The sequence below is a fragment of the Delphinus delphis genome, chromosome 3 (assembly GCF_949987515.2).
Source record: "Delphinus delphis chromosome 3, mDelDel1.2, whole genome shotgun sequence".
Classification (NCBI taxonomy): Eukaryota; Metazoa; Chordata; class Mammalia; order Artiodactyla; family Delphinidae; genus Delphinus; species Delphinus delphis.
In genome coordinates, this window is record NC_082685.1 from 172655420 (window position 1) to 172678815 (window position 23396).

Consider the following 23396-nt stretch of genomic DNA (forward strand, 5'->3'; position numbering starts at 1 on the left):
TGTCAGTTTATGTAATGGTTGTTAGTGTATTCAGGATTTTTCTCTTATATCAATTATGGCATTTAAAAATATTTTTCAGTAATGCACTCATTGCACCTTGATTTTAAATTTACTCACGTATGTTATTCACAATATTTTTATGATTATTAAATTTCAGTTATATCTGTAACTATTGTGGCATGTGCTGTGTTGGGCTCAACTTAAAGTCTCTCTTTGTTCGAGAAGCAGGCCCTCCAACCCCTCCTGCACAGGCTTCCCAGAACCATCACTAGTGAGGACGCACGAGGGACCGCGGCCACTAGAGCGCACGCCAACGCGCATTCTACCTGCCTATCTGTATCTATCTCTCCTCTGGCATCATCATCATCACTTTGATACAGGAAATGGCAGTGCACTCTGTGTAGGTCCTGGGGAGCGTCAGGCACCATATGTGGAACAGCTCATCCAGTTCTGCATCACCTCCATGAGGTAGGAACAGTCTGATTCTACTGGGCCAATACAGAAGCTGGAGGTAAGGGAGGTTCAGGCAACGGGACAGTGGTGTTCAAACTTTTTCAATTTGAATCTTTAACATACAGACATTTAGAGACCTTTTTTTTTTTTTTAAATTTTTTGGTCGCACGGCATGCAGGCTCTTAGTTCCCTGACCAGGGATCGAACCTGCGCTCCCTGAAGTGGAAGCGAGGAGTCCTAACCACTGGACCGCCAGGGAAGTCCCCAGACATATAGAGACTTTAACTTCTATGAAGTTTGTAGCTATCAGCAGTGTATTATAATACCCATTTCCCTTAATTCTTGACCATGCTGGATACCTTTTTCTTTTTTTCTAATCTTTGCCAATTTTATGTGATAAATTATCTTACCATCATTATAATTTTCATTTCTTTGATTATTAATGAGATTGAAAAAATTTCATACATTCATTGATAACTTGTATTTCTTCTTTGGTAAACTGCCCGCGCATGTCATGTGCTGATTTTTCTATTAGCGTTTATACATATCAATATCTAAGAGCTTTTAAATGACTGATACCGAAGATTTCTAGGCAGCCACCTAAATTCAAATCCCCACACTTCTAAAAGATGATGGAGAACAACAAGAATAGGTAAAACTACACAAACCTGCACCCCCATCATGATGAGAACACAGAGAGGTGATGAACTTCAAGTTACATATAAGCAGAAAAGGCAACATAAAGTCCCAGCAAGCTTACAATGACTGTTTCAAAAGAACAAAGTGTGTAATCCCTCCTCAAGAAACTAGAGAAAGCAGAGACAATACAATGTAAGGAGAGGGAAAGAAGAATTTAAAATAAGAGAAAAAACAATGAAAATTGTTTAAACAGTTAAATGATAAAGATTGTCAACAAAGTGAAAAATTGCTTCTTTAAAAAGATTAATAAAATTGATAAACTCTTAGCAAGATTGATCAAGAAAAATACAAATTACGGACATCAGGGATTTTAAAGAATACATCATTACAGATCCTACAGACATTAAAAAGATAGTGAGGAAATAATGAAAATGATACTCAAGAAATTAATTTACCAGAATTGACCCATTAGAGATAGAAACCTTAGAAGATCGATTTCCGTAGAAGAAATAAAGTTATCAAGGAACTAACCCAGGATAATGCACCAGGCCCAGATGGTTTTAAAAAGGAATTCTACCAAATCTTTAAAAATCAGATAACACCAACGCCCCATAAATCGTCTCGGAAATAGAAAGTGAAGGAAAGTTTCTAATTCTTTTTAAGAAGTAAAACGCTGACACTTGATTCTGATAAGGAAAATACAATAAAAATAAAATTGCTTACTTTGACTACTGGTGCAAATATGCTAAATAAAATATTAGCAAACAGACTTCAATTTCACATTAAGAAAAGTATACATCATGACCAAATGAATTTATTCCAGGAATGCAAAGTTGGATATCAGGAAATATTAAGAAATTCATTAATATAATACACCACATTTATAGATCTAAGGAGAAAAACCTATGATTATCTTTTTTTTTGGCTGTGTTGGGTCTTTGTTGCTGCGCGTGGGCTTTCTCTAGTTGTGGTGAGCTGGGGCAACTTTTCATTGCGGTGCGCAGGCTTCTCATTGTGGTGGTTTCTCTTGTTGCAGAGCATGGGCTCTAGGCGTGCCGGTTTCAGTAGTTGCAGCACACGGGCTCAGTAGATGTGGCTTGTGGGCTCTAAAGCGCAGGCTCAGTAGTTGTGGCGCATGGGCTTAGCTGTTGCGCAGCATGTGGGATCTTCCCGGACCAGGGCTTGAACCCATGTCCCCTGCATTGGCAGGCGGATTCTTAACCGCTGCACCACCAGGGAAGTCCCTATGATTATCTTTATAGATGGCAAAAAGCTTTCAACAAAATTCAACACTCATTCCTGATAAAAACACACAAGAAAATAGGAATTGTGGATACATCTTAACCTGGTAACATGTGTGTGCATGTTGTATGTGTGTGTGTGTCTGTCCATGTTATTCCCAAGGTAGCAACTTAATGGGGGAAAATTCTAGGTGTTTCCAGTATGATCAGGAAGCAAGGCAACTATGCCTATGACATCCCATACTGGGGTGTGTAAACTACACCCCCCGACATATAGCCTGCCACTGGTTTTGTAAATGAAATTTTACTAGAACACGGCCACACCTGTTCATTTACGTGTTGTCTCGAGCCACTTTTGCACTACAACAGCAAGGCTGAGTAGTTACGACAGAGACAATATGGCCCAGGGGTCCCCAGTGCCCAGGCCGCACAGCAGGAGGTGAGCGCAGCGGGCAAGTGAGGGAAGCTTCACCTGCCGCTCCCCATGGCTGTCCGTCACTAGCATCCCCGCCTGAATATCCCCCCAACCCCATCCGTGGAAAAGCTGTCTTTCATGAAACCAGTCGCTGGTGCCGAAAAAGTTGGGGACCGCTGATATGGCCCACAAAGCCTGAAATATTTCACCATCTGGCCATTTAAAGAAAGAGTTTGCTGACTCCTGTCCTGTAGTATCTGGGGGGTGTTAACTGTTGCAACTAGAAGAGAGAAATCAATGGGAGGTATAAGAATTGAGAAAGTAAAACGATGGCTATTTGCAGATGATACCATGGTTTACTCAGAAAACCCTAGAGAATCAATGATAAAATAACTCAAAGAATTCAGTAAGCAGCAGGGATATAAAATTAAATATATATATTCAATAACCTTTACATATGAGAAAAATGACCATATCAGAGGACATCATGGTGGTTAAAACCCCATTTACAAAGAAGACCCAGGACTTGTAAACTCAACAAGAAATGTGCAAAATCGATGCAAAGAAAACGTCAAATCATCTCAACAGGGCCTCCCTGGTGGCGCAGTGGCTGAGAGTCCGCCTGCCGATGCAGGGGACGCGGGTTCGTGCCCCGGTCCGGGAAGATCCCACGTGCCGCGGAGCGGCTGGGCCCGTGAGCCATGGCCGCTGAGCCTGCGCGTCCGGAGCCTGTGCTCCGCAACGGGAGAGGCCACAACGGTGAGAGGCCCGCGTACCACCAAAAAAAAAAAATCTCAACAGACACAAAATTATATGTGAACAAATGGAAAGACATCCTTTGCTCTTGGACTGAGTGACTCACCATCATAAAGATGCCCTTTCTTCCTAAGTGAAGTTCTCAACAGAGTGCGATATTGTCTGTATCAAACTTCGTTATTGACCTACAGCTGATTTACAATATTGTGTTAGTACAGGTGTACAGATATATATACATATCTGAATCACTATATATATTTTTATATACTCTTTTTCGGATTCTTTCCCAGTATAGGTTATTACAAGACACTGAGTAGAGTTCCCTGTGCTATGCAGTAGGCCCTTATGGTTTATCTATTTTATATATAGTGCAGTGTGTATCACATTTTTATGGAGCCAGCAAGTTGATACTAAATACGGAAAGTAAACACGCACTAATTGTTACAAAAACACTGAAAAAGAAAGTTAGGGAAGACTGTTATTTCTTGTCAAAACATAGCATCAGGCCTCCACAACTAAAGGCGTTGGGTGCTGGTGCGTGAACAGACAAGCGCGTCCGTAGCCTGGGACGGGAAGCCCAGAGCAGGGGCGAGCACAGGTGGAAAGGCGGCGGCGTCCAAACGACTAGACAGAGGCGGGCTTTTCAGCAGATGGTTCTCCCCTGAGATTCTGTCTGTCTGTTTAACAGGCTGAGTGTTCATCTACAGTTGACCAACATTTCTTGTCGCGGAGCATCACCCGTTCCAGATCTGCGCGCAGCCACCACGCCTCATTCCTTCACGGCGATGATGGACTTGGTGTGCCGCGCCGCGTTCAGGATGGCTTCATCTAGTCTCACAAGTAAAACGGGCTGAATTTCTCCCGAGCGCCGTCTCTGCCTGGTTTTAGTACAGGGTTCCTGACCGCACAGAATTAGCTGCCCCTTCCCTCATTTTGTGTGCTCTGGAATGGCTCTGGAATGGTATTTTCTGTCCCTTAGAGGTTTACCTAAAATTTGCTTTTAAAACAAGTGGACCAGATACCAGAGAGGCAAGAGTCTGAGCAGCTGCCACCCTGGTCAGTGTCCCCTCAGCTCCTGCAGCCGGAAGGCTGGAGACTCCACTGTCCAGCCCTGCCCCAGCCGACCCGCAGCCCCGGAGGCTGCTGCGTGCTCAGGCTTCTGCCTCCTGCCTACATTCTTCCAGTTAATTTTGTTGCAGATTTTCTGCCTTCACCGTTTCACATTAGGACGGCACCTTTGTTTCAGATGTGTGTGTTTCTCTGTCGTTGGGTGTCGGGGGCAGCGGGGACACGGAGCTGCTGACTGGTGTCCGGCTTAAACGGAGGTCGTGTGTTCTGCCCAAAGTGACATCACACCACACACCATTCACGAGGAAGCCCCCTGGAAAGGGACGCAGTCTCACAGCCTCAAACGAGACAAAGCCACAACTTAGCCATTAGCGTATAACTCAGAGAAGAAACGTCGCAGCCCTCAGGAAAACATACAGCAAACACTCGACAAAGATCTTATTCAAGAGGGAAGCACTGAGACATTAAACCAGCCTAAGACGTGTCTGAGACACTAGGTGCTCACAGGCAGCTGGGATGAGATTGCTGCATTAGATGCGAAATTAAAATCCCCCTGGGTGATCCCTGAGCAGCCCTGTGCCCACATGACTTGAAGAGGAGGTACCACCCAACTTTTCACTTTATTTCAAAATTCTGGACTTTCTGACACACAGGTTCAAACACCCGGGTGGTGACTTTGCAATAGGATTTAGACTCTGTGCTGAGTTTTCTGAGCAAGAAACAAACCCAAGCCTCACATAGCCCCCAGCTGCACCTCTGCCCTAAACAGTGTGGCACTGGTGACCACATCTCATCGCAAAGCCCGTTATCACTCACCCACCCCAAACCCCAGTGAACTGAAAATCGACGCTGGGTGACACCCATGTCCACCGGAACGTCTCCAGAACCAGACAGACTGTGTCATTTGTTACTGTAATTCCTGTGCGGCTCCCGGGAGAAGTGTCTGGTCCAACTGTCCTCACGTCTTTGAGCCGCAGATGCAAAGTCCAGCATTTGCCTGGATCTCATCCCAGTGGGCTAGTCACGAGTCTGTGAATACACCAACCCCCAGTGTTTCTTGGTGCGGGGGGAACCTATGAAACGTTTGCGATGTTCTATGGTTAACAGAAGGCCCAATTTTCCTATATGTTGACTGCCTCTTTCCCTCCCACTGTTTGGGTCAATCACTAGGACATGAAGCAGACCCCGAAGAGCCTCGTCAGTGAGTCCTTCCCACCCAGACTGGGTACCAGCCCGGAGATGGCAAGTCCTGTGCCAGCTCGGAGATGGCAAGTCTGGACAGCACTTCTCACAGTTTCTGCACCACTTCAGAGATGCTTTACCTAAAAACAGAAAACCTTCGCATCCACTTCCACCGGTCTGGAGGATTTCCTGAAGCGCTGTCAGTCTCAGAATCGGAGATGAGGCTGGGCCTCTGAGGCTCAGATTCCTGTGCCCCTCAGACACTGACCCAACCGAGACACTGCACTTTGTTAATGCCAGGTTTTCTTATATTGCGGTAAAATCTATGTAACAGAAAACTCACCGTTTTAGCCACTTTCAAGTGCACAATTCTGTGGCACATTCACGTGGTTGTATGGCCGTCACCACCATCTCCAGAACTTTCACATCTTCCCAAACTGACACTCTGCCCCCCCCAGCCCGGCCCCGCCATCTACTCCCTCCTCCAGGGACCTCCTAAGTGGACTCGCGCAGGACTGGTCCTTCTGTGACGGGCTTGTTTATTTAGCACCACACCCTCCGGTGCATCCGTGTTGAAGGATGTGTCAGAACGTCCTTCCTCTTTAAGGCTGACTAATACTCCATTGCACGTACAGACCACCTTTGCTTATCCGTCATCGCTTGATGGGCATCTGGGCTGCTTTCGGCTCCTGGCTCCCGAGGACGATGCTGCTGTGAACAGGGGCTCCAGCAAGACGTGAGCACACTTTCGGAAAGGATGGTGTCTAAAGCAAGGAGGAAAGTCCACAGCCTTCTCCCCCTGCAACACTGCCTGGGAGGAAGGAGGCGTGTGATGGGGCGGACCTGCCACCAGCTCAGAGCTGGGAGTCTTTCCAGAATGAGGACGGTGCCTGTGTTCTCACTGGCCCTCCTGCTCTGGCTTCAAGCGCCTCACCTGGGAAACCCGGGGTTCCTGTGCTGCTGGGATTTGATCTGAATGGGCACCTGCCTCCCTCCCTGCCCCGTGCCCATGCCCAGAGGGGTCTGATGGCCGAGACCCCGGGGGCTGGTGCCGCCCATTGCGGCCGTGACTGTGACCCTCAGACAAGGGAAGCCAGCCCTGGCCTCCACAGGCCTCGCGTCTTATTGGGAGCCGGCCGCAGCGCCCCAGAACGGGGCCCTGCAGGCTGCCGGTCCAACACCCTCCCTCGGGGCTCTGCAGTGCCCCTCCGCCAGGGGTCTGGGCAGAAGCAGGGTGGGTGGCGCTGGGTCCACCTCGGGACTGTCAGGACACAGCATCCATCCTTCTTACAGCCTCAGCTCAGCGCTGACCAGGGAGAGATGACGTCACCAGTGGCCATGCGGCCCAGGTGACTGAGCCCAGACACCTCAGCTCAGCGCTGACCAGGGAGAAGTGATGTCACCAGTGGCCATGCGGCCCAGGTGACTGAGCCCAGACACCTCAGCTCAGCGCTGACCAGGGAGAGGTAATGTCACCAGTGGCCATGCGGCCCAGGTGACTGAGCCCAGACACCTCATGGGGCTGGGCAGTGGTGGCCGCGAGGGCCTTGCGCCCTCCCCCGGGCAAGCTGCAGACTCGATGCATTCCCCTCAGCCCCCCGGCAGCGGGAGGGGGCGAGGTGGGTGCTGGCTGCACCACCAGCCCTCGCACAGCATTTCCCATTTCAGAGACTCATGACATCCCACTAATAATAGTCCAAAGACCAAAGAAATGTTCAGGGTTTGAGTATATAAAATGCCGTCTCAAAAAAGATTTTACGAGATTAGTCATGACCAAAAACAACCTTAATTTTAACTCCTAAGGCAGAAATTTAAAAAAGCAAAAAGACCATAAAGTGCTGTTTGCCGACCCATATGGATTCAATATCAGATTGACGTTCTGGTCCAGAACCATCACGCCAAATACTTTTGCACATGTGGGACCGTCTTTCAAATATGCGTCGCAAACATTTGTTTGTTTTCTCTCTCTCTCTTTTTAATCCTACAAGACTTTTGTGTTTTTTTAAACATGGTACATGGAAAATGAGATCACTTTTCCAAGTGGAAAAAAGAATTTGGCCCCAAGCGGAAGGCTGCACTTTTTTAAGGGGAGAAACAAGCACATCCACATTCAATTACTTAGCAGTCACAGGACCTGCACCTGCCACTGCAGGGCCTGCCCCTCGCTCTGCCCCCCGACGCCGCTGCCCCAGCCCCTCTTCGGGGATCAAGCCAAACGGGTGAGAAAGCGGAACTTCCTTTTGCCAGCCCTTGAATATCCTGATCTCTTCCAGCCCACGCAGAAAAAATAGCTAGCCTGTACTTCAAAGATTGCTCGTCAAGGTCACGGCAGAGGAAAAAGAAGAGGGAAAAAGGAACAATTCCAACGGCCCCTCTCACCGCCCCTCCCTGGAATGAAGGGAAGTTGGGAGCTGTGCCCTCCCCTGAGAGCCGTTGCCACGGTTACAGAGCAACACCGCAAGGCCAGGGCCGCCAGTCACGCGAGCTAGTGAGGGGCACCCGGCGTGTCGGGCAGCCGCTCGGCCCTGCTGGAGCCAGATCACTCGCCAGGCCTCGCAGTGGGGCCTGAGTGCGTGCGAGGCCCTCCTGCTGGGAGCGGATCGCTGGCTGTTTATAGATCCCACAAACAGTAAACTTGGCCTTGGGCTCCTGCCACGGAGCGGCTACGGCACTTGAAAGCAGTTCTCAAAGATGCATTTGGCTGACAGGGGCAGGACCGCAAGGGTGGAGGCAGGTGCGGATGCCCAGGCCCTGGGAGCTAGACCCTCGTGCCAGCGCGGCCCCTGCTCTGGCCACCCCCTGCCCAGGGCCCTCCAGGTCCTTCTCTCCAGGTGAGTGACCTGGCTGTGGCACAGACACCTGGGCGGTGGAGGTACCTGGACAGGGAGCTTGGCCCTGGGCCCTCCAGCCTCCCTGTGGCTGGTGGGAGTGGAGCCCAGACCCGGACACAGAACGTGGCCACAGCAGACAGACACCTCTCTTCCTTCGCTGGGGGGACGCAGCTATTCCAACCGAGTGCTGCCTTTTCAGCTGTGTGACCTCGGACAAGCCAAGGGGCAGAGCAGGGCCTGGGTGACCACAGCGATCGCTGACCAGTGAGCCCTGCACAGTGACCCTGGACGGTCAGGGGCTCCTGGTGGACAGTCAGGGGGTTCACAGTGGAGCGTTCTGGGGGTCTAAAAGCCACGGAGAGGCCATGTCCAGCCAGGCCCCAGGCAGCTGAACTGCCTTCAGGGGTGGAGCCAGGAGCTGGGGGCTTCTGACCCACAGGGAGACCACTGAGTGGACAGAAAGCACGACCTTGAGGGCCTCGGTGGGACACAGCCTGGGCGTGGCGCTGCCCTCGGCCGCTTGGCGTACGGGCGGGCTGGCGGGGACTGTGGGCCAGCGGGAAGGAGGCAGGGCGTGGGCTGGCGGCCGCCGGGGAGTGGGGGGCAGGCTGCCCTTCCTGGCTGCGTCCACCTGCGGGCCAGCTCTCATGAAGCCTCTGACACTTTTATCTATGTCTGTCGCGCCCCTGAAGGAAAAGCCACGTCAAAGGAGTCTGGGAACAACAGGCTCAGCGGTCACAACGGGAGGTGAGAAAGTGTGGTTTCTCTGAGCACCAAGACCAAAGTGGGAGACAGAGCAGCCCGTGCCGCAGCCTGCTCAGCGGAGGCCCCGGAAAAGTGTGGGTGCAGGGGTGAGGACATCAAGGAATTCTCCCTGGAGCGGTCGAGCTGGGCATCCTGGGGCTGCCCGCCCCGGATCCCCAGACATACGCCGTCAGCCTCGCCAGTGCCATTCTTCAACAGCTGGGGACCCAGGGGGTTGTGCAGCCGCCACCCCTCACAGCCACCCCGAGACCCTTGCCCCTGGGCCACCCGGCCCCCCCACCCTGCCGGCTCTGCTCTGCCCTTCCGGCCGACTCCTACTGTGCTCCACCTTCTGCGCCGGGCGACTCCGTGATTCGGCCACACGTGCTCTGGGGTTTCACACCTGCGTTTCTGGAGGACGCGTGGGCCCTCACCTGCGCGCCCGGCACCAAGGGGCAGAAACCGCAGCAGGGAGGCCCCGTCCACGACCTGCCGGGAGCCGACACCCTCGGGGCCTCCGGCGACTTCTCCCAACCAGGGAAGGGCTTTCTAGGTCTTTCTCTAGAAGAGCGACGGCCTGAACGTGAGAAAGTCTCCACTCTTGTTCCCAGTAGGTCGCCTGTGGTTCCTGAGAAGTTCCCGGCAACTGTGCTGGCTTTTCCAGAAACCACGCCAGCACGGGCCGGCAGGGGTCGGTGGCCTGCTGGGTGTCCGCGGGGTCCCAGACGCGCAAGGCCGCTCTCACACCATTTCCGCGGGATCCGTGGGCGCCACTGGGTCCAGGCTGCGTGGGTCACCTTCACAGGCCCGAGGCTGGCGGTGGGAACGGGTGAAACCCCTTCACCTCGGCGAGTCAGCACATCTGCCCGTTGGCCACCCCCTCCCCTGAGGATTTTCATTGTTTCAACCTTAGGGTCCTGCTCCAGCCTCGAACTCAGAACCAAACACGATCCAATGGGTCTGAGCCTCCCCTCCGGCTCCTTTTAAGTTCTTTTGGCATCCAGGTTAAGCACGGATGCGAGGCTTCTGCGTGGGCGCAGGGCGAGCCAGCGTGGGCTCTGTCCCCTCCCCAAAGTCAGCCCACGTCATCCAAACGGGAGTGAGCCCCAGAAAGCCATGGGGACCCCAGCTGCTCCTCACTGTGGCCCAGGCAGCCCTGCGCGGCGGGGGCGGAGCAGAGAGCAGGTAGAAGGAAGCCTCTCTATGGTCTGCTGCGGCCCCTCCCCTAGCTGCCTGGGGACAGTCGGCCTGGTGGGATGACGGAGGCAAGGGCGCACCGGGCACTCACCCCTCCCTGCCCCCTCTCCACAGTCTCATGCAAACCCCAGGCCAGGGCTCCTTCCAGGTGGCCCTTTCTGAGGGGAAGCCCTCACCAAGGAGGCAAACCCGCCGGCCCAGCCCCTCCCCCCAACCCCTGCCCTCTGACCCTCCCTCCTGCCCCCAGCACACAGCTGCTTAGGGACAGAACACACGGACCAGGAGACAGCCTGGGAGATGCCCAGCAGGTGGGGCAGCACAGAAAGGAGACCAAGGATGAGACAAGCATGAATTTAAATAAATATGTTTAAGGAGATAAGAAAATCGATTAGCAAAATGAAATAATAAGAAGAAATAGTACAAGCAAATCAAGGGGAACTATTTATTAGGTATGAGAATGTAAGGAAGAAAGAAAACATTTGAGGGTGTGCTGTGATGGGTACCAACCTGGAAGATCAGTCCTGAAGACAGCAGAGAAGGGAAACCAGACAGAACGCAGAAGTAAGAGCAGCAGATGGGAGACAGTGCCCAGGGATAGCTGGGTAAAGGTGTCTCCAGAGGTAGAGCCAGTAACAGAGGGGGACAGCATTGGATGCAACGATGGAAAACAAAATCCAGATTGAAGAAGAAAGACCTCAGATGGAAAGAACTTGGAGCACCAAGCAGGCAAAACAGACGAAAAAGACACATTACAGTGCAATTCAAGAATATCAAAGCCAAAAAAAAAAAAAAAAAAGAATATCAAAGCCAAGAATGTCAGGCTCACGAAAGCTCAAGAGGGAGCCGGAGCGGAGCCGCTGCAGAGAACCAGCCGCGGACCCCGTCAGCGGCACCCGCGCTGCAAACAGTGGGACAGGAGTTCCGAAGGTTGAAGGAAAAGCTCTGAACCTAAGATTCTATATCCCACCAAGCTGTTATCCAAGCACGAAGGCGCGGGGTGAGATGCAGGAAGATTTCACATCAAGACCCTCAGTGAAAGCACTGAGGGGAGGCCCTCAGAACAAGAAGCACATCTGGGGGCTGCGAGGAGGGTGACCCACATCCTGAACCTCAGGGGGGCCTTAAAAAGTCAGGAACACAGACTAGATCTGTGCCGTCCAGGATTCCACTTCTGGACAAAGTCACTGTGTCCGTGCGGGGTCTGGGGGCCTGGACGGATGCAGGACTGCTGGGGAGACGCCAGCCCTGCTAAATCTAGGGGGTCAAAGAGAAACCTGCTTGGAAAGACCTGCGCTGAAGGTGATCCCCCGAGAACGAAAGCAGAGTGTGTGACTTAAACTGGCATGAGAAAGCTCAGTCAGAATGGGGAGCTAGAGAGAAGAAAAAGAAACCAAGGAGAGTGCAGTCAATAGAAACAAAATATGAGGGCAGAAATTAGCCCCCAAACAAGAGTAATTCCAAGAAGAAACGGGCTAGACTCGCCAACTACAGGATCCCCCCACAAACACTGCAAGAGAGCCACTTCCCAAGAAAGGAAAGCTGACGATGAAAGTACGAGGAGGGGTCCCAGCTGCAAGGACACCAGAAAGCTGAGCAGCTTCAAGGTCTGGACTCTAGCGGGACGAGGGCTGGAGTCAAACGTGCAGGATGTGAGAGCCACAGAGCCCCGGAGCCCCGGCCAGGCTTCCTGCTAGAGCGGCCGCCTGGAGCCAGGGTGGCGTGAGCTGCCAGCTGACGGCTCACAGAGCTGCTGCCCCCGGGTTTCCCCAGGTTTCAGGCGTCCGCGTGTCCCCGCCGCCACTGCAGCCCTCGCTTCCGCTCTGCCGGGGGATTGAGCTGCGTCATGGTTCTGCTGGAATCTGCCTGGCGTCTGTGCTCGCAGACTCTTCTGGGGGGAGGCGGGGGGGGGGCAGGGAATGCACTGTCCTCACTGACCGCAGGCCTGGGCCTTACCTCCCTGGCGGACGAGCTGCCCCCCCCAGTGTCTGGTCCACCGCCTTCTCCCCCCACCCCTTCTGGAGGGGCCTTGGGCTCCAGGTCCCCAGCTGCCACTTGGTCACGGCCTGGTCCATGTGGAGGAAGTGGAACTGGGGGGGGGCCAGGATGCCGGGGCTGTCCTCACTCCCCGCCGCCACTCCAAGGACAGGCAGGTACGTGTGGATCCCCGGTTGGAAGCCCCCTCCCCTGAGGCACCTCCTCGTGGCCTTCCAGCCTCCACCTTCTCGTCTCCGAGCCCGGACTCTCCTGTCCTGGGTGCAGAATTTCACAGAGGCGAACACCTGGTCCTTCTCATCCTCTGTGCTGTTCACCCAGAGGGGCCTTTCAGGCTGGAAACTCAGTCCTGGGCTCTGCGAAACCTTCTGGGTTGCTTCCTTGATGATTTCCTCCCCTGTGGTCTTTCTGGAGCTCCCATTATGCAGGTCCCGTGGGGCCTGGCCATTTCCCCGACTTCCCTCTGTTATTCGCCGCTCATTCTTCAGTTACGCACGGGAGCACTCTAACTCCAGACCCTTCTACGGATTTCTAGGTGTTGCTCTCATGCTTTTAATTTCTGAGCTCTTTTAAGATCTCTGAATGGTCGCTTTTACAGCTACCTGTGTCCCCTGTGTCTGAGCGGCTCGAGGGCTGTATGGTCTGCCTGTCTGGTCATCTCCACTTTGCACATCTGTCTCCTCCAAGCTGACTTTCCTCCTGGATCCTGTGTTTTGCTCCATCAGCCTCTTTCCCGGAGGGTCCAGGATCCCTGTGTGCGCTGGATTTGAGGAGCGGGTTTGGGACAGCCGACAGGAGGCCGCCACCACAAGCCTGTGCGGCCTCGGTGCCGCACGTCCTGCAGGGGGAGCCCGGACGTCTGCACTTTTAGTCCCTTATCCATATAAAGTAGCAAATTCACAGGCTCTGAGAACCAAGACGGCAGCACTGGAGGCCCTTCCCCTGCTGAGCGCCGACCCGAGTTACTGCATCCGCTCAGCACCAGAATGTTCGAGTCACGCTGGGGGGAAGGCAAGAAACAGATGCCACCTCTGAGCTGACACAAACAGCGGAGTGATCGGGTAAGGGACGCAACCAGCTAATACACCCTCCTCCATGAGATAAAGGTAGCACTTTGAAATGAAAACAACAAAAAAGATGAAACGTCTCAGAAGAGAAACAGACACTATAAAAAGAAAGAACCGAATGAGAATTTTAGAACTGAGAAATAAAATATACGAAGTTAAATTTTCACTGGATGGGCTTAATGGCAGAATGGAGGTGACAGAGAAAAGGGTCAGTAAAGGCAGATAATAGGAAGTGTCCAGGCTGAGAGAGAAAATATTGGAAAAAACTGAAGAGAGCCTCAAGGACCTGTGGGACAGTGTGAAAAGGCCTAACACCTGGGCCACTGGAGTTTCCGAAATAAAAGAGAAAGAGGTTGGGGAAATAAAAATATTTGAAGAGTATGGCTGAAAACTTTCCAAATTTGGTGAAAGACATAAATTTATAGATTCAGAAAAAGCTCAGCGAACGCTAAACAGGACCATCTGATAAACCCAAGCACATCAACATTAAGCATCAAAAGTCAACAGAGGGGCCTCCCTGGGGGCGCAGTAGTTGAGAGTCCGCCTGCCGACGCAGGGGACACGGGTTCGTGCCCCGGTCCGGGAGGATCCCACATGCCGCGGAGCGGCTGGGCCCGTGATCCATGGCCGCTGAGCCTGCGCGTCTGGAGCCTGTGCTCTGCAACGGGAGAGCCCACAACAGTGAGAGGCCCGCGTACCGCAAAACAAAAACAAAAACAAAAACAAAACAAAAGTCAACAGAGATACTGAAATGGAATACTAATAAATATTACTAAAATCAAAAAGAAGGCAGAAAAGATGGAAACAAAAAATAGAAAAATTATGAAACGGTAGACTGAAATCCAATAATATCAAGGATTACCCTAATATAAATGGCCTCACACACCAATTAAAAAAAAAAGATACTGTCAGACTGGACTTAGAAAAACAAAAAAGGTCCAAATATGTACTGCCAACAAAGGAGAGATATACATTAAATATAATAATACAAACGGACTCAAAGTAAAAAGATGAAGCAAGACATGCCAAGGAAACATTAACTAAAAGGAAGCTGGGGTGGTAACGTTAGCATTAGACAAAGCCCACTTCAGAGCAAGGACAATTACCGGGAATAAAGAGGCATCTTATATAATGATAATGACAGAAAGGCCAATTCATGAAGAAAACATAGTAATCCTAAGTGCGTTTGCGACATACGACAGAACTCCAAAACACACAGAGCAAACACTGGCAGAACTTAAAGGAGAAACACAAGGCTCCACAATTATACTCGAAGATGTCTTCCAGGTTAAGACTAGACAGAAACTCAACAAGGATATAAAAGCCACCAACACTGCCAACCAACTTGATGTGACCGGAGTTTATAGAACCCCTCGCCCAAGGACAGCAATCTGGTGGGGGCCCCTTCCTGGCTCACAGATAGCCGTCTCCCACGTGGTGGAAGGGGCGGGGGACTCTCTGGGGTCTCTTTTATAAGAACACAGATCCCATTCATGACCAAGTCACCTCCCAAAGACCCCACCGCCAAACACCACTGCACTGGGGGTTAGGTCTCCAATCTGGTATGAATTTGAATTCTATTAATTTGCGGGGGATACAAGTATTTGGTCCATGGCAACAACCAATGAAACCAATAGCTGTGTCTCTGAAAAAAATCAATAAGATGAATACACCTCTAGCCCAGCTGACTAAGAAAAAATAAGAGAAGATGCAAATTACCAGTGAAATGAGAAAGGAGACATAGTCACAGAACCCACAGACATTAAGAAGGCAACATGGAGCCCACGGTGCTGGACTGCGGAGGCTGGGAGACGGCTGGGAGGCGCTGTGGGGCCTGGGAAGCCACATTCTGCGGAGGGGAGGGGGCCATGGAAGAAGACTGGGCCCAGGTGCCCCAGGGGCCTTGTAGGGGGAGGGGGCGGCCTCCCAGCGTACCCGACAGCCCTGCGTGGGAGTGGGCTGGTAGGATGAGTAGGTCGGCTGGTGGTGGGCCCGGCGGGGCCCTGAGGGGCTGCCTGCGAGCTAGCGGCCCCTGCTGGGTACATGTGAGCTGGAGAGCTAGAGGAAAGAGCTCACCGTCCTGAGGCGGCGGGGGGGCGGCGGGGGCCCTCCTCTGACCTTTCCTTCTCCTTATGACTTTCGGAATCAAGTTTGTGTTTCACATCCTCACAAAAGGATAGTAAGTGAAATCAACGAAGATAGGAAAGGACCCCCGGAACGCCACACTCTCGGAAGACCGGTCACACCCAAACTGAGGGGTTCTCTGCAAGACGACAGGCCAGTGCTCCTTGGGAAGTCAGTGTCCCAGAACCCCAGGGCAGGCCAAGGAACGTTCTAGATTAAAGGAGGTGAGAGAGGCAGGACAGCTAAGCATGTGACGGGGTTCCTGTTGGCACAAACGGGGCACTGGGACCGTGTGGGAGCTGCGTCGGCTATGGACACAGTCACAACACGGCCTCACAGCCCTTGGTCCGGCATCTGTGCCCAGGCCGTGGGGGGCATCCTGGTTTAGCAAATGCACCGAGGCCTCTAGGAGTAAAGGGCATCACGCCTGCCACGCACCCTAAATCGGGTCAGAAGAGAAAATGAGCGTGGAGAGAGGGCAAGCGCTAACACGGAAACGTCTGGGAATCTGAAAAATTCTTTGTGCCGCTCTGTCAACTGTTTCGTAAGTCTGAAATCACACCGAAATAATAAAAGAAGAAAGAGGTTAAGAAAAAGCAAAAGAAAAGGGCAACTGGAAAACCATGGACAATTTTGTACCCATAAAGTCAATAACATAGATGAAATAGAGCAACTCTTTGAAAGATACAAACTACTAAAGTTCACACGAGAATAGATAACCTGAATAGTCCTTTATCAATTAACAAAACTGAATTCATACTTTAACCTCCTATGATTAAAACTATGATTTGAATTATTAAACTTCTAAAGAAAACTCCCAGACCAGTTGTTTTCTCTGCTGAATTCTAATAAGCATTTCAGGAGGAAATAATACCAATTCTACACAATCTCTTTCAGAAAAGAAAAGAGAGGGGAACACGCTCAGATAGTTTTATGAAGCCTCCACTAGCATATGACCCCACAACCAGACAAGAAAGAAACAAAAGTGTTTCTCATGAACAAAAATCCCCACAAATATTACCAAATTTAATCCAGCAATATATAAATAAGATCTATCCTGGGCATGCAAGGTTGGGTCAGCATTTGAAAATCGATTAATGTAATTCACAATATTAACAGACTCAGGAAGAAAAATCATGATCATCTCAATAGACACAGCAAAAGCAGCTGACAAAACGAATCCATTCATAATAAGAACTCTCAGACAACAAGGAATAGAGGGAAATTTCTTCATCCGATATAAGGCATCTATAAAAAGCAAAACAAGCAAAAGACTGAAGTTTTCTCCCTAAGGTTAGGGAAAGGCAGAGGTGTTCGCTCTCACCTCATCTACTCTGTTGCACTGGAAGGCCTAGGAGTGCAATAAGGCAGGAAAAATAAAGCATGCAACTTGAAAAGTAGATAAAAGCTGTCTCTATTCTCGGAAAACATGATGATCTACGTAAAAATTCCCACAGAATCTACAAAAAAGCTCCAAGAATTACTGATGAATTCAGAAGGGTCACAGACAAAAAGTCAACCTAGAAAAATAAATTGTATTTCTGTATACTAGTAATGAAAGTAGAAATTAAACAGCAGCTCCACGTACAATAGCAATACAAATATTAATAGAAAATACTAAGGTATAAATCTAACAATATACACAGGCTCTTTAGGCTGAAAGCCATAAAACGCTGATGAAAGTAATAAAAGACCTAAATTAATGGGAGACACTGTTCATGAATTGGGAGAGTAGTGCTGTCAGGCCGTCAGTTCTCCCCAAACTGATCTGCCGCTCTAACACAACCCCAGTCAAAATTCCAGCCAGAATTTCTATAGCTGTCAACAAGCTAATTCTAAAATTTATGTGGAGGGACTTCCCTGGTGGTCTAGTGACTAAGACTCCGTGCTCCCAATGCAGGGGGCCCAGGTTTGATCCCTGGTCAGGGAACTAGATCCCACATGCTGCAACTAAGTAAGAGTCCGCATGCCACAACGAAGATCCCGCACGTGGCAACGAAGATCCCGAGTGCTGCAACTAAGACCCAGAGCAGCCAAAAAATTAAATTAAATAAATATTTAAAAAAACAAAATAGGGCTTCCCTGGTGGTGCACTGGTTAAGAATCCACCTGCCAATGCAGGGGACATGGGTTCGAGCCCTGGTCCGGGAAGATCCCACATGCCATGGAGCAACTAAGCCCATGTGCCACAACTACTGAGCCTGTGCTCTAGAGCCTGTGAGCCACAACTACTGAGCCTGCATGCCACAACTACTGAAGCCCGCGTGCCTAGAGCCTGTGCTCTGCAACAAGAGAAGCCATCACAATGAGAAGCCCGCACACCACAACAAAGAGTAGCCCCTGCTCGCCACAACTAGAGAAAGCGTGTGTGCAGCAACAGACCCAATGCAGCCAAAAATAATTAATTAAAAAATAATAATAAAATAAAATAAATAAAATTTATGTGGAGAATTGGGAGATGAGGATTGACATACATACACTACTATGTATAGAATAGATAACTAATGAGAACCTACTGTGTAGCACAGGGAACTCTACTCAATAATCTGTGGTGACCTAAATGGGAAGGGAATCTTTAAAAGAGGGGATATATGTATGCGTACGACTGGTTCACTTTGCTGCGCAGCAGAAACTAACACAGCATTGTAAAGCAACTGTACTCCAATAAAAATTAATTAAAAAAATAAAAAATAAAAAAATAAAAGAAATAATACCTGAACTCTCAAAAAAATGTAATAAAATTTATGTGGAAAGACAGCGAAACCAAAATAGCCAAAACAATTCTGAAAAAGGACAACAAAAAACAGGGGCCAATTCACACTGTCTGATTTCAGGACTTATTATAAAGATATATATATATATATATATATATATTTTATTATTTAATTAAATTTTTTTTTTTGGCAGTATGCGGGCCTCTCACTGTTGTGGCCTCTCCCGTTGCGGAGCACAGGCTCCGGACACGCAGGCTCAGCGGCCATGGCTCACGGGCCCAGCCACTCCGCGGCATGTGGGATCTTCCCGGACCGGGGCACGAACCCGTGTCCCCTGCATCGGCAGGCGGACTCTTAACCACTGCACCACCAGGGAAGCCCATAAAGCTATATTAATTAAGACAGTGAAAGGTTGTGAAAGGTCAGACACACAATCTAGGCACCAGGACAGAGAGTTCAGAAACAGACACAAAAATGTGGCCAACTGATTTTTTATGAAGGTGTAAAGTCAATTCAGCAGAGAAAGGATCAACTTCCAAATAAATGGTTCTGAAAGAACTGGAATTCATATGCAAAAAAAATAAATCTTGACCTATGCCTCCCACCTTACACCAAGTTAAATAACAATGGATCACAGACTTCAGTGTAAAACTTAAAACTGAATGTAAGAGTATAAAACACCGGACTCAAACATAAAAGAAAAGTCTTTGTAACCTTAGGGTAGGTAAAGAGTTGTTGCATGTGACATCAAAATCATGACTTATCAAAAAAAATGGATAGATTGGACTTTGTCAAAGTTAAATACTTTCACTCTCTGCAAGGCCTTGTCAAGAGAATTGAAAAGACAAGCCAGGTTGTGAGCAATTACTACAGACCCTACATACAACAGAACCTACATACAACAGAATGTACATACAGTGAGGACACTTGTCCAGAACATTTATATGAGCTCTAAACTCGACAATAAGAAAGCAAATGATTTCTTTTTCTTTCTTTTTTTTTTTTTTTAGTGGACAAAGACCTGAACAGACAGTTTACAAGGAGGATCTATGGATGGCAAATAGACACATGAAAAGATGCTCAGCATCATTAGTCATGAGGGAAACGCAAACTAAAACCATAGTGAGAGTCCAGCTTTTAAAACTGCCTTGTAATACTGTGCAAACCAGGGACTTGCAGCAGCTGGAACTCCCGTTCCCTGCTGGCGGGGACGCACCAGCACAGCTACCTTGGAAAGCAGAGTGGCCATTTCTTACAAAGTTAGGCACACACATATGTAGGTATCATCCAAACAAAAGGAAAACCTATGTTCAGAGAAAAACCTGTGTGCGAATGTTTATCACAGCTTTACTCGTAGCCAGCACACCCTGGAAACAACCCCGATGGCCTCAGCAGTTGGGTGGGCAAGCGCTCTGAGACGCCCACAACATGGGTGACGGACACTCAGGTGGAGGACGTGACTGCAAATGGACAGCAGGAGGGAAACCTGGGGGTGGAGGAATTGCCGTGTTGCTCACCCTATACTCCCCAAAAGAACTCAATCAGGAAATGTCCCGTGCGGCACAGGACACCCGAACTCCAGCCAGGGTCAAGTGATCAGAGTGTCTTCTGGCCGGACAGGCCTGAACTCATGGCTACTGCCGGCACGTTGTCCCGTCCCCACTGAACTAGACGGCCCTGCAGCCCAGCTTGGATGCAGGATGAGGCCCGGGCGTGGCACTGACCACACACCCAAGGTCGGTGCTTCCAGAACCACGTCTGCCCTCATCCCCCACTCCCACGCCTCCTCCACCCCTCCCAGTGCCTGTACCAAGGTGCTTACTGGCGGCAGCTCTGCTGGGTCTTGGCTTCCCCGGGGGAGCCTCCAAACATGGACCAAGAGACTGGGCGTCCAGTCCCACCCCAACGGGGACCCTGGACAAGCCCCTAACGGCTCTAATTCCTGGTTGTTTCATGTTAAAATCACAGATGTTAGACCACAGTCACTCTTAATGTCTGTGTCAGCTCTAAATCTTACAGGAATTGATGACAGTTTATCTTCAAGAGACTGAAGATTGGAAATAAAACCTAGGATTTTCTTGTTATTATTGCTTGGTTTGCTTATTTTGCTCTGTTTGGGAATATTTTTAACTTGAAAATGAGTCTCTAATCCCAAAGTTTGAGAATCATTGCTCTGGCAGTGCTGTGAAGGGCCCTCGTCATATAACCAACCCTGATTCCAATCAAAGGGAGCTTCCAGAAACATCCTGTGGCTACAGAGAACGTTGGATATGAAGGCGGCCACGTCAGGAACTGCTGGACCTCATTCTCCAAAATGGAGCAGGCGGGTGGGCACCCTTCTGGCCTGGCCAGCGAGCCCAGTGGGCAGGGCGTGCACCAGGGCAGGCTGTGGTGCCCAGAGCAGATGGGCAGCAGACCCAGACCCTCAGCCACAGGACCTCTTCTTGAGAAAGTCCACCCGGCGGGTAGCTCCCCAGACGTCCCCAGGCCAGACACAGGACGCACCACCTCCCCTGGCCCTACCCCCCAGGAGCTTGTGGGGACCTGGGAGTCAGGCCTGCTCATCACATCTTGGGCTGCAGCCTCAGCCAGGACGCAGGGCGGCCGTCCACGTCCGGAGGCCCCAGGGAAGACTTAGTAGTCCAGGCTTCGAGGCACACGCACGAGCAGAAAGGCCCGAGGTGCCCCCGGCCCGCCCCACGCCCCCCGACCCCGAAGGCAGGAGAGCCTTGCAGTGCCACAGCTCTGCACCCACTGGAGAAGCAGGAAGAGTGTGGCCCTGGGCACAGAGGTGAGGACAGTGCCCTGGGCACTAACTGGGAGACCGGGCTGTGCACATTGGCTTCTGTATTTATAGCTCAGAACAAAAGTTTAAAAAAGATTTTATGGCTAAGATGTCATTTTAATTTTGAACATGAATACGAAAAAGAGCAATGCCAGCTATCTTTTGCCAAGAATAGAATTCAAACTGGCAGGACATTTTTCAGCTCCATGATTACTAGCACTGACAGAAAAAAAAAAACAGTTGCAAAGGAAAAAGAACAATATTTAAGATTTGCTTCCTAAAAACCTGATGAATAATGAATATGGGAACACTTCCTCTACTGAAAGCACGACATCTCCAAAAGCACGCTGCTCTCAGGCCCACACTCTGCTCCCGACGGGCTCCAGGGGTGGGAGGCCCCGGGCTCCTCACACAGGAGACTCAGACGTGAACCCCGTTGCCTGCAAGAACTTCAGTCCTCGCCTGTTCTTATCTCTTTAGAAAGCAAAAGGTCCCTAAGCTCATAGATCCTCAAAGCACATCCACACCCCTCAGCAGGGGCCGAGAGCTTGGGGGGCCGTGGGGCGGGGCCGGAGGGGGCGCCATGGTCGGGCACATGGGAGAGCAGAGGGCTGGACGCAGTGCCCGCACGATGAGAAGGTGCAGCGTGAGGAGGGGCACCAGGGTGAGGGGTGTCCGAGGAGACATGGGCAGAACTGGAGGAACCGGTTGGCCACTGCTGACCACAGCCGGAGCCCGGCCACCAGTCCCGCCACCTGTCAGTCCATCCTCCCTTCCTGGTCGGCGTTTGATGCTTCTAGTAAAAAGCTGGAGTAGCGTGCAGAGAGGCTGCCCGCCTCCGAGAGGCTGGGCTGAGGTGGGACAGAAAAGGCGTCTCGTGGGCTCCCTTCCTCGCGGCGGGCGCTGCTGGGTGGGAGGCGCTGTCGGGGCCACGGGGGAAGTGGGGTGCTGCGGGCGCTGCCGTGCTCAGCCGTGTCTCCGTGGGCGGAGCGCAATGTGTTCCCTGTGAGAGGCGCTGGCCCCAGGGGGCCCGGACGTGAATGGGAGCTGACCGCTCTGATCAGTCCCGTCGTGCTGGCGAGGGCGCTGAGCCCAGAGCGACAGGTGCGGGAGGGGCTCGGCCGACGGAGCAGCCTGGGCTACAGAGCAGCGCCTGGAGGAAGCCGATGGGCTCCTGCCCGGCGGAACTTCTCCCAGTGTAAGCGGCACCCATCCTGAGCCACGTCTGCCCCTCATCGGGTCAACCTAACAGATGCACCGAATGTCGGGGCGCGGAGGGCATCGAGGACGCGCTGGCTTCCCCTGGGGGCAGAGCTGCCCACCCAGTGGGGCTCTAGGGCCCGAGGTGGACAGGCAGGGAGACACGTGGGCACGGCCAGCGAAGCACGGCTCCAGGGTCACCTCGGCGGCCGGTTGAGGGGCAGCCTGCCACGGGCTCCTCTCCCTCAGCACCCACACTGTCCTGTGGAGGGACGGCCTGCATCCCCCCAGCCCCTTGGAGGAGGGGCAGACCAGGGCCCGAGTCTCTCTAGCGGAGGCCGCGGCACCCTCGCTCTGTGATTTGATCCAACCCAGGAAGCTCCACCTCCTCTTTTCTTGTTTAAGAAACTGACCCACGAGCAACAGGGTCAGGAAAAGCAGTTCAGAACCAGCCGGCCGGGTCTGTCTCAGGTGAGAAGCCCAGCCCGGGCGTGACGCCCAGCGTGTAGCACCAGCAACAGGGCAGCTGGCTCGCCCGCTAGACCTGGGACGCACAATGCAGTCTTCCGTCCTCACTTTGAGGGGTAAAAAGCCCGCTCAATTTTTCATTAGGTTCTCCCGTTGACAAGTAAAACCAGAAAATGCAGAACAGAAAACGGTTTTCAGATTTGAAGCTCATGGGCCTCAGGTCACTGCCTGTGCTGCCCCCAGGGGGTCCTGGAGCCACACCCTGCAACCCTTCCTGAGGCTTAACTTCCCAGTGGCTGTAAGCGGTCACAACCGAGGCCCACGGGGACACGGCCGCACGTGACACGAGCGAGGGCTCACCTCCAGTAGCAGCCTTCCCTCCAGCACGGCAGACCCTCCACGCGGATCCCTGTCTTCTGGTGAGGGGGCACCGGCCGCCGGCTGCTGCAGGGCTGTTGGAGGAGAGCACAGTTAGTGATGGTTCCCTGACGTTTCTCCAACTTCCACCCACCCTCCACAG

General features: G+C 51.4%; 1 protein-coding gene across 1 annotated transcript in view; it reads right to left on the reverse strand.

Annotated features, from left to right (window-relative positions):
* Positions 1-23396, reverse strand: part of AHRR (aryl hydrocarbon receptor repressor) — a 69915-nt gene that overhangs the window by 15768 nt on the left and 30751 nt on the right. The window contains exon 4 of the mRNA XM_069540616.1: positions 23237-23328. Within this exon, the coding sequence (XP_069396717.1) occupies positions 23237-23328 (92 nt within the window). The remainder of the gene's footprint in view (positions 1-23236; positions 23329-23396) is intronic.